We start from the raw sequence: 12,514 nt of genomic DNA on the forward strand, positions 1-12,514 counted from the left end.
TCCTCAGAATTCAAGAAATTTCATTTTGAACCAAAGTGAAGGATTTTTTTACGTTTTTCAAGCAATTTTTTTCCAAGCTCTCCAAATCTTCTTATATTGCGAAATTATAGTACTTTTTACGTATTTTTTTCCGATATTCAAAATGAAAGTATTTTGGGCGTTCTATAATACCAGTCCTGTTTTATATCGTACATAGTATGCGGACCAACATTTTAGTACAGATACTATAATAATTATAGTACGAATGGTAGCACTGGGCTGAAGTTGACGTAATTTTGGAACTGCCAGATTTAAAAAAAAAATATATAATGATAAAATGGATATACCAGAAATGCGAAGAACCACAAAATCCTTTAAAAAAACATTACTCCTGTGATTACTTTTTTCATAAAATTTGTTTTATTCTTTTTGAATTAAAATAATAATATTATGTGAGTGTGTGAGGTTTATTTTTGTGTGAGTGTGGCAATCTTTGCAATGACTGTCAAATTCATTTCAAATTGAAACAATCGAAGCTAACTATGGCGGCGTTAGATAAAATTGTTACACTTTACAAATCATTGAAAAATGAGTGGGACAAGCGTAATATTAAGCTGGATAAATGCGGGGAGATTCTTCAAAAATTGGAGGTACATTTTATTGTCTATAATTTAACATGGTATTATTTACTTTTCATTGAACACTTTCATAATGCACACTCATTCTGACAGTGACAATTGAATATTATAATTTTGTGTTATTTTCATAATAACAAAATATCTATTATACAAATAAATTATGACACTGTTAATTAGTATTTTTTATTGTATTTTATTTCCGTGAAATATTTAATTTTGGTATCATTCTGTATGTAGACGTTGCTTAGGCTTAACAAAGGTACAGTAATGTATTATAATATAGGTACGTAAAGGTACAGTACCTACCTATTTATAATTCTTTCTTAGACGAAATGCAAGTATTTTTAATGTTCAACGGTTAGGATCACATACACTTATCACTAAATACAGTGTATCAGGGTTTTGATGGGTGATACATAGAGAATGTTATAAAGATTATGCTACGTTTGCTTGTGTTGTAACAATATATTTTGCAGAATTGGAAGATTATTCGGTACAAGTCGGTTATGGGAAAGCCAGGCGGGAACCACGCTAATTGGCAGCCGATTTTGACAAAATTCACGAATTCAATAATGAAAACCTCACCTAACCTTACTTAACTTAACCTAACCTAAACTAACCCAACCTAACAAATAATCCAGTATATCGGCTATTTTCAAAATATGTTTTCCGCTGGCTTCCCCATAACCGACTTGTACCGATTATTCTTCTTCTTTCACATAGATGACACAAGATATAGATATATGTGTCGCTATATTTCAAAATCAGCCAAGTCCATAATAGATGAATAGGAGAAAAACAGCTTTTTGTTTTCTCAAGTACACAGTCACAAGGGTGAGAGTTTATATTATTTCGAGTACAGAATATTTAAAATTATTAATTAACTATTTCTTTTATTCAAACGAATAATTCACAAGATTTAAGAATATATCATTCTGATTATTGAACATTATATAATTTAGAAAAATACTAACTGAGAGAGTATATCACAACCAATAGAAAAAACTTTTTTGAAAAAAGTAAGCCAACCGGTCGGGAATCGAACCCAGCATCTCCAATGGAAAGTAGCATGATTTCGAAGAACGCTGAGTGGTAGGTATTTAATAACCAATAGCTAAAATATTTGTCGCTATTAGTATGTCTACCGTAGCATAATGGCTGAATGCGACGAGTTTGGGGCGTTTACCCGTTGGAGATGCCGGGTTCGATTCCCGACCGGTTGGCTTACTTTTTTCAAAAAAGTTTTTTCTATTGGTTGTGATATACTCTCTCAGTAAGTGTTTTTCTAAATTATATAATAATAAAATTATTAAGTTCCACATTCCGTAAATGCAGAAATGTTAGAAAGTAGTAGTTCTTCAGCAATTCACAAAAAAGTCAAAAATACCTATAGGTGGACTTGGCTGATTTTGAAATCTAGCGACACATATTTACTATTTTAAACTGATAGTTTTAATCCTAATGATAATCACAGAGCGGTAATAATATCACTGTTTCATCTCAGCTTGTAAGATAAGTAGTGCAAATGAGAAATTAATTGCTCCACATAGCTCAATCAAGCTAAGAACCTAAATAAAATTTGTGAAGTGAAAAATAAATTAACATGTTTATGTTTGTCTCTAATTCCGCATCGTTTGCCTGTGATCTCGAAATATTTGCCTTTTAGGTAATATAGGTTTTTAGGTTTGTCTATTTTGTTAAAACCATTGATATACTACTGGATGAATCATATGCTTCTTAAAATGACGCCCGATTTTCAGCGACTCGGCCAGTGTTAAAACTTACTGTTTTAATATCAGCGGACTTAACTCGATATAAGCTCACTTAATATTTGTTTCGAAAACGACCTGGCAATAATTATGAGTAAGCCCGATCTAGCTTGCATCTTACTCTAACTAATAGTCAGCGCATGACGACTTGCTCTGTCCGCTCAGACATGACTTTTTGGTAGCTTGCATGCTTTGGGTTGCAGAAACCCTTAGGGTCACTATTCCTAGAACGCAAATTTAGTTTTACAGCCAGGGCAATACGGGTGAAATTCGGGAATCCATGTTAACGGTCTTAACGCATTATACATACAAGGATATATTATAAGACGATATTCGTAATATCTTTTGTGGTACATTTTTAAAATGACACTTGTATGGGAACTCCTCATCTAGTAGTATATCAATGGTTAAAACTCAAAAACTACAGGACCAATATTGACAATACTTGCATGACTTATAGACTGGATTGTCGATAACAAATTTAGTAGAGTTTCATCTCGGAATCTCAAAAGGTTCCAATGTAACAAGATAAAATTTCTCGAAAATATCTCACTTGCATTCAACAGTGAGTAAAGAGGTCAAATAGCAGTGGTGGAGCGGTAAGGTGAGGTGCGACTACATTCAACTCGAGCTCTCAGTCGATTGTGATAATGACCTGGATATTTATAGAAATAAAACGGCAACCATTGCCAATCGTGTTGATTTATAAAAATTTAGTCTTTTATCTTCTTCATTCTGTGTACTTTTTATTTCCATATTTCATGCGGACTAAGTCGCCGTGTATTACTAGTGTAACAAAAAATTATAGGAAACATTGAGTGATATTATAAGTCAGTATCTATATTGAATATAATTTTTTGTTATGTTTTTAGTTGGCTATGATCGAAATATCCTTCCTGCCGATGAGTAGCAGCGACGCTTCCCCGCAGGAGTTATTAATAGCGAGAGATGTACTGGAGATTGGCACCCTATGGGCGGTGGCCGTCAAAGACATTGGTGTCTATGAAAGATATATGGCCCAATTGAAGTGCTATTACTACGATTACAAGTAACATTTTATTTTTAGTACTAATTTGAATAACTGGGCACATTTAAATTTGTCTTGATTGCAGCATGGTCATAAATCAAAACTGCCAGCAGTGTTGCAACTCTCTTCTGCGCACTCAACTGTGACAGTGACATCACGCTCATAGCTAAAACCATGGTATGTCGATATATCTTGAGCCAAAACGAATGGCCAAGATGCGGCCCATGTCGATTGAAATTTATTGTATGTAACATCAGATGTTTTTTTTAACCAAAAATGTTGCATTCACACTGTGTGTGGTGGTCAATCAAAATGCTGCCCCATTTTGTTACACAGTATTTTTTATCATGCTTTCTTCATAATATCTAAGAAATGTGTTGTATGGATACATTACTAACCAAATATATGCTTTTGGCGGCTCTCGTGGTGCAGTGGGTAAGGCGCTCGCCTTCCACCCGAGAGTTCCTGGGTTCGATTCCCGGTCATGACAAAAACATTTATGTGTTTTTCTCAAAGCCTGGGTGTTTGTGATTGTTCAAAATTACTAACAACCACCTTGTACGAAAAAGCAAGGACATGGTTATTAATAATTCTAAAAAAAAAAAAAAAAAACCAAATATATACCACTAAAACATACAAAATTAAATTTATTTACCTAACCGAAATTTTTTTTATTTTTTTTTAAATGGTACAAGTTCAAACACGCGCGTCAATATCATTTTACTCCCTACTTCAATTATAGTTTGTCAATTTATGGCTACGGCCGTATGTTGTAGCTTAACCACTGGGGAATGACAAAAGAAATGGCGTATTTCAAAAAAACACTACCTTATTCTTAGGTCAATAATTATTATAAAGCAATCATTATTCATAAGATGTTTATCACACTTGAATGGTCAAAGACATAGCTTATAATAAGTATCTTTAGAATCATCTTCAAATGTGTTAATCTTGCCGATTTTTTGAATAATAAAATGCCTATTTCTTGTCAAATTTGGGATCACAGAGATTATCAATATAATTTTTTATCGTAAATATTTTACTAAAATTATCTCATCGTAAATTGTACTAATGGTTTTATAAATGCGATTAAAAATTAATAAATGTAAAAAATCTTAACACCACTGCACATTCATGTACCGAAATATGACTATATTCTAAAACATTAGAGCGAGAGGTTTAAAAGAATACTATTTTATGTAACAAAAATACTTTATGCAGTCATCAAATGTTTAAAATAAATATGAAGGATAATAAGGCTTCAAAATTATATAAATAGATTATCTACAACGTTTAAGGACTGTCCAGGATCATGGTTTGAAAATACAATAAAAACTCAATTTTGACCTACGACGAGCATGTGGGCCGTTAATACATTTTTTTTAACCAGTGAGGTGATTTTTTTAATGGAAAGATATTTTCGTTATTTCTAAGTTTAAGTTAAGTTAAGTTTTGTAAATATACCAAATGATACTCCTCGATTTGCCGCCCTTCGAGTAACTGGCACCCCCAAGTAACGCTCAATCTGCTTACCCCCACGGGATGTCTCTGGTGATGATATTATTGAGTTATATGCAGTGGGGGCTCGACCATATGCACTACGGTGCTGCAGCACCCCCAAGCAAATTGAGACAAATGTAATATTATAATATCCATAAATTTATGTATATTATATGAAAATATCAATATTATTAAGTGTGTAATCAGCTCGCCCGCGCATCGATACATTCAATGTCCAATAATATTATCATACATCGCTGTAGGTACTTGATTTTGCGCAGTAGCGATTTCAATAGAATATTCTCGAGTGGCCGAAGGAAGGGCGCGGGCAGCAGTGCTCGCAACTGGAAGCCTAATCGGCACTGCGAGTCAGACAGTCCGATTTCAGTGTTTCTCAGTTTCTGCGTCGCGCGTGAGCAGGCGCACCACAGCGAGGAAAGAAATATAGCTATAATGATTTATTAACATTGTTATTATTTCTGCAAGCAATTTATGTAAAGTTCTTTATTATAATTATTAATACTAGCTGAGCCAGCTGGCTCTCGCCAGTCTGTCTCGCTAGGTCTTGCAGACGGCTTGGCGGTGTTGGATATAAATATAATTGTGAAGTATGCATAGACGGCGCCATAGTTTTCCCTTCGGGATGGATTTTCATTCACCTCAGACAGTTTGACATTTCGCTGATTTGTCAGTTTTACGATTTGCAAGTCGTCACTGCCAATATAAATTTGGGGTCGTATGCGTAGTCTATTCTGGAGTCTGGCCTTCACAATATCGTCTGACACCACTTCAGAGTGATAAGCCTAGCAGAACAGCTGGCAATCGCCGATTGCTACCACTGACATTATCTAATATGTTTATATATTGCACTTTCTCATTCATACTTATTTGTTTTCGTTGAACCAAGAAAAAAATATTACACACGTTGTTGGTTAGTTTTTTATAATTCATTAAACCCTGCCTGAACCAAACAATAGTAGTTAAAAATAATATTTTATCCATTAAATATCCAAAATGATGTATGATTTAATGGCATAATTTTAAATATTTAATAGACAGATGCGTATTATGGCTTGGTTTTCCCAGGGTTTAATTGAATTTTAAAAACTAACCAACACCATCTGTAAATTGTAGTGTTAGTTCAATGTAAACAAATACGTATAACTGACAAAGTTTAGTCTGTGCTATCTATGGTGGATCCACCCTACCTCCACCCATCGCCACCACAGGATAGTCTAATTTGTCATACATTTAGATTATTGCGTTATAATACGTTTTATTTATTCAATGGGGGAAGATCCCATTAGATTGAAAAAATGTAATAATTATTTCTCATAATGTCTTTTAAGATACTCGTAATTACCACCCTGAAGCGGTGTGTCCATATGCTTTGCTTCGGAACAAAAATGGTATTTTATTTTTAAATTCTTTAAAGTACTTAATATACTAATGAATAAATTCCAACATGCTAAGTTTATTATTTAACAAATTATCTGGGTGGGGAAATAAAAAAAATATTATTTTTATCATGTAAAAAAGTGGAAAAAGTAGCAGGTATCTACTTACATATTGTACCTAATTGTGTAATAAAAATGTCATAATTGACTATATTTCACTATACGTATATTATATTTCACTTATAAGTGATGAATGATAAAATAGCAAAGAACATGCATAATAAGAAACATTATTGGAATTTTATTTTTATTGAGTAGGTATTAATAGTTACCAATGATATAAAAGAAGAAGAAAGGTTACTGTAATTTTATATACAATAATTATTATCATAAAATATATAAACATCATTAATTTTTAATTACCTACATGTATTAAACATCATATCAATTTCATTTACCTACCTAAATGTAAAAATAATACAATTATTACTGAATCACGATAACTACCTATCTATTATATATGGAAGTATGTGATACTTCGACGTTGATCTGACAATAGTATCTATCAGACATTTATAGCCAATTTTTCAGGGGGTTCAAAAAACTGTTTTTGTCGGTATCAGTGTTATTTTTATTTTTCAAGTGAAATGATTTAATATTAGTACTAAAACAGTCGTTTAAAGATGTATGGACATTGCAATGTCATAATAAAATAAATCTAGCAGATAGATAATATTTCTTTTTAGTTTCTAGACACTTCGATGCAGATAGACACCATTTTCCACGTCAAATTTGAGCATTTTAGGATTTTTTCGTAGAACAATAATATTTCCATTCGATCCGTCACCATTTTGTTCAAAATACACCAATAACCTAGAATTCACCAAAACTGCAGACAGATACTATTGTCAGATCACCGTCGACTTACTATAATATTGAGAAGAGCGTAATATGTTCCTATATAATGTAGTTTCTTATTTATTAAGTCTGAAATTATTCAATTTATTGATAAAAGTATTAAAATTATGTTCATCTTACAATAAATTTCTTGATTGAAATTGATTATTTATGGGTGCTAATAGAAATGTCACATTTTTCGATTATTTGCTGCAAATTCTAAATTTGAATTCTGACACGTCAAATGAACTTGTTTTAGGTGGCTCGCGAAAGAAAACAAAAGACAATCATTAGTCTATTAGTTTGACAGATAAATAGCAGTGACATGGTTTTAGATTATATTTTCGTATTAATTAGTGAGGAAATATTCATTTATTTCTTGTCAAAACTGGTAGCACGCCAATGTCCCGCTTACAGATTTGAATAATTTTGTGGAATATTAATTTAGATTTGTGAAATTTCGATTATATAGAAAGAATTAAGTGACATTATAATCGATTTGCGGTAGACATGCGGTAGACGAAAGGCAAGATGCGAAAATGTATGGTGACGGATATAAAACGCGATTTAAAAATGATATTATCTGTGATTGTGTCGAGTTTTATCAGATTGTGCCGGATTCAAATTGAAGTAGATTCGGGACTCCAAAAATTGAAGTGAATTCCTTTAATAATCAACAAAATGGTATTTAAATAAAAAATATGGTGCGTTTTCCAAAATCTCTTAGGATAATAATATATAGGAGATTATAATTAATTATTTATATTTAATTATGATGTTAATAGTAAAATATAATTCAAATAAACATTTATTTTTATTTTTAATCAACCGCAGCACCCCCAAATATCTTATCCACGAGCCGCCACTGGTTATAATATGTGTTTGTGAATGCCAATAAAATCGCATCGAGAAATTTCACATTTTGCAGTCAAGACAAGTATGTGCGACCTGGCTTAAGGACGAAACTGATCTTGGAGTATATTAAGTTGTGAAAATAGAACAAAAGTGAAATATAATAACTATCAGCATTTATTAATGATTCAGGCTAGTCGCATAATTTATTCCTACACATTTAAAATATTTTTTGAGTACTTAAAACAACTTTACAAGTGATCTTATGAGGTGTGAAAGAATTTGTAGAAAGTGTCATTAATATTACATTTGGTTTCTTTTCAGGAACCAGATACCTGAGTCATCTTACACATTCCAGTTGCTGGGTCTCAATTTATTATTCCTGTTGTCTCAAAACCGTGTCGCTGAGTTTCACACAGAACTTGAACTGTTGCCACCCGAATGCATTCAGTCCGACCCGTACATCCGCCACCCTTTGGCTTTGGAGCAATACCTCATGGAAGGCAGTTACAATAAAATATTTATTGCCAAAGTAAGCTCAAGTGATTTCTTATTCACTTAATCACAGTTCTCATTGTTTAGTACCAATTAATCAACGATTTGGTGAATTATCAAAAATTCAGTACACATACAGTATCTGTCTTAATTTATGTACCTACAGTTAGAATGAACTATACATGCCTGATCTTAGGGCAATTGAACTGATTGGGTGCAACTTAGCCTCACGCTTTACTACTTGGACCCTTGCACTGGATTAAACAGACATTGTAAAAAGTAACATATGAATTTTGCAAGATGTGATATTCAAATTTATCGCCACACTACAATTTTTTCTTTTCTTAATAGGGCAATGTACCGGCAGAATGCTACAATTTCTTCATGGATATTCTTCTAAATACCGTAAGAGATGAGATCGGAGCATGTTTGGAGAAAGCATACAACAAAATGTCAACTGTACAAGCTGCCAGAAGGCTAAACATTAATTCACAACAATCGTTGACATCTTATTGTGACAAGGTATGCAAATATAATTTATAATCAATTACAGAAAGATTAAAACTGTTGATTTTTATTAGCGTATCATTGTAATAACAATGTTTCGGGGATGAGATTTTATAATTGAGAAAAACGCAGTAGTCTCTACAATGATCAGAATTTTTTGTGAAACATATTGGAATATCGACTACTTAATATGCAAACTGGCTAACTCCATTTGGGCAAATTGTTCAGGTAAGAATAATTTAACTATCTAGCGGAATTTAACAATTCCAAAAATTCACTTGGAATTTTTTTTTTTACAAATAAGCTGCACTTTTAATTAATACACTATTTTAGCTTCCCTTTTATATATAAAGAAAATTTATATAAAGAGCGGAGTTGTTCAATTTACGATATTGAAATTTGGCACCTGCAGTTGGGTGTTTTGTGTTAAGAACGATAACGCATTTATTTATAGGTTTAACCTTTTTACTGCCAGTATGGCGGTACCTTGCACGCTGCGAATTTTATTACAGAAATAAAAAATTAAAATCAATTTATGTTTCAAGTGGTAAAAACGAATTCTGTTTCAATTCTGAGTATGTGACGATGTTCCCAATATATGTCATTGTGTGTTCAACATATTTGTATGTTTAAAATAATTGATTTACGTCAGTAAAATCCTAAAATCCCGTTTAAAGCGGGACGTCCAAAGATGTCATTTTTGTATGAGCGGCGTTCCGTTCACGGAAAAGTTCGCGTCTTAAGACGTCATTGGCAGCCATCCTGTTTTAAGAGTTTGAAATTTTGTGTGAGCATAGAAAACATGCTTTATAACAAAATGTCATTTTTGGTCAAAAGTGCAGTTGGCTAGTTTGTAGATTAAGCAGTCGATATACTTTCTATGAAAAACACCACATAAATGAAAACTGCATAAGAAAATACATAGAACAGATACATTCATGCTTAAATCGAAGCATAAATCTTACATAATTGGAGAATAATATGTGTCAAAAACCCTTGTAACTAATGTATAAGTAATGATTAGATTTAGATTTAGATTAGATTAGATTAGAGATAATATGTTTTTTTTTTTAACTCATCTGGCTTAAATTTTTCACCTGCGAATTTGAAATTCACCTGATTCTCTTTTTGCACGATTTTGAAATAATAGAAAAGAATAGAAATAATAGCGATGAGGGTGATTTTTGACCATTCCTACGTATACGGGTGCGTTTATTGTCAAACAGCCACACACTAAATGAAAATATTTTTTATATTAAGTTTAATTTAAATCGAACATTATTAAATTATGTAAATTTATTACATATTTACTTTGTATTTAATGTATGAAACTATTTTATGTAATAAATAATAATTACAAGATGAAAAGAACTTTTTATATACCACGTTTTAAAATTTTCTGTTGAATCATATAAACTTGACAATTCTATGTATTAATAATTTAGGACAAATAAGGCAATTGTCAACAAATCATTTTTTTGCTATTTTGCAACAAACAAATACACATAGAATACTGAAATGTTATTTTGATTTCCATAGTAACGCATGTATATATTAATAATTTAGTTGCTAGGACCACCCCCTTAGCAACCAATAATAGTGGATTGGATTACGGATTTCTTCCGAAATAACTTTTCATACAAAACAAAATTAACTGAAAATGAATTCAATTCTACTTAAAGATGGCTAAAAGTATTAAAAGAATGCATTGGCATCATGTTCTGATATATTCTAAAAGTTTCAAATGTCTAGCTAGTCGGGAAGTTAGTTAAAAATCGATTGCAAGATTTGTACCGGATAAACAACCACCGGACTAACAAGAATACGAGCTAAGAAAACGTGGTAAAAAATAAATACGATTTATTATTGAGTTTGTGAATTTTACATTTTTGTTTGTCAACTGTATTTTTTTTATGCGCTAGTCTAGTTCCATAGTCTCTGGAATGTATCCCTCTTTTTTGGTTTCCTTGTGCCAAAATTTTTTTCACACAATGAGTGTTTCCATTTCAGATCAAGGTTGGCAGCTTTCTTTTTCCATTTCCTAGTAACAATTTCTCGAATTCTCGAAAATCTCATTGATGATTTCTTAGATGAAATTAGAATTCTCACAATTTTCAAAACTTTATTTCTTGAGATTCAAGATTCGCCTTTTCTGTTCATTTCTCAAGATTTATCGATCACAAACTCTATTTGTCGCCAATGACGTTTAAGTGTGCGTTAGGGCATCTTCATGAGCACTGTGAAAAAAATTGTGTGATTCCAATTCAATTAAAAACAGATAAAAGCAATAATTATTTTAATTTTACAGAAAAACTGGACTCTCAACAATGACAGCTACTACCACTTTGACTCAGAAAAGGAAGAAGTCAAGACACCGTTCCCTGCATTGGAGTTAGCCGAACAAACAATCTCATATGCCAGTGAACTCGAAATGATTGTATAGATTTTCCCTTTTCCACCACACACAATTTATTTTCTATCAGTAATTTTTATTTGCTTTTAATTCTATAACACAAACACTAATAAATATAATGCTGCAATAAAAAAAATATAATTTAACATTATTTATGGGTTTATTTATTTTCTGTCTCCCACAATTTTATCTCTTATACAGAGTGGAACCATTTCTAAATGAAAATCATAATATTGTAAGTATTGTTAGGCCTGTCTATGCTGGTATCTGGCAGGTTGCGATATTTTTTGTCATACTGATGGCATAAATGTTGAACATCAAACGAAGCTCTTATTTAAATCTTCATGATATTCGAAAACACTTATTGCGGGTAGGTACTACATTTTAATGATAAAAATAATCATAATATCATCTCTGTTCTGGCAGAACACACTAACTGGAGAATACTAGAGTAGTTTGACTTTGAAGTTGTTAAAGAGTTTGAAATAATGGTCTATCATGTGAGTTTATTAAGTAATCGTAAAAAGGATGACTTTAAAATAAAGACTGTTCATTTATTAAGAAGGTTTCCAGGCGGTAAAGTTTGAAATAAGGAACATTTTGGTACTAACTCAATATGTAATTTTTTCGAATTAGTATCTTCTGCCAGAACAGTGACGATATACAATATAGGTACCTACTAACAGTCAGCTAATTTGCGACGAGCGCACGTTTTTTAACAGGTTTTTTGAAACTAAGTTTATCCTAGACTACTTTTATTGATTAATTAAAACTTTAAAGTGTAAATTAACAATAAATTGTCTAAATTTGCAAGATTCATAATTTTCTGTTTGGTGCTTCTGATAGACCTGATTCTGATTCACCTTAAGAGCCCACGTTCTGTGTAAAGGTCGATAATTAAGAATTTATGTACTTACCTGAACAATCTCGTTTTTGTCATTATTATGTCCTATTTATTATATAAAACAGGGATGGTGAACTTTTTTACGTACACGTGCCGAAATTTCCCAAATGTAATTTTTTGACTGTCTGACGTGCCG

General features: G+C 31.9%; 1 protein-coding gene across 1 annotated transcript; it reads left to right on the forward strand.

Moving 5' to 3' along the window:
• The first annotated feature begins 492 nt into the window (after window positions 1-492).
• LOC147078324 (26S proteasome non-ATPase regulatory subunit 8-like) lies at window positions 493-11,625 on the forward strand. The gene is made up of 5 exons (XM_085960529.1): window positions 493-629; window positions 3,259-3,434; window positions 8,384-8,591; window positions 8,906-9,076; window positions 11,370-11,625. The coding sequence occupies exons 1-5, from the start codon at window positions 522-524 to the stop codon at window positions 11,502-11,504; spliced, it is 798 nt and encodes a 265-aa protein (XP_085816655.1). The 5' UTR covers window positions 493-521; the 3' UTR covers window positions 11,505-11,625.
• The last annotated feature ends 889 nt before the right edge of the window (window positions 11,626-12,514 follow it).

This window comes from Rhyacophila brunnea, unplaced genomic scaffold, assembly GCF_057557595.1.
Source record: "Rhyacophila brunnea isolate RB1 unplaced genomic scaffold, BYU_Rbru_1.0 scaffold_11, whole genome shotgun sequence".
In the NCBI taxonomy this organism is placed as follows: Eukaryota; Metazoa; Arthropoda; class Insecta; order Trichoptera; family Rhyacophilidae; genus Rhyacophila; species Rhyacophila brunnea.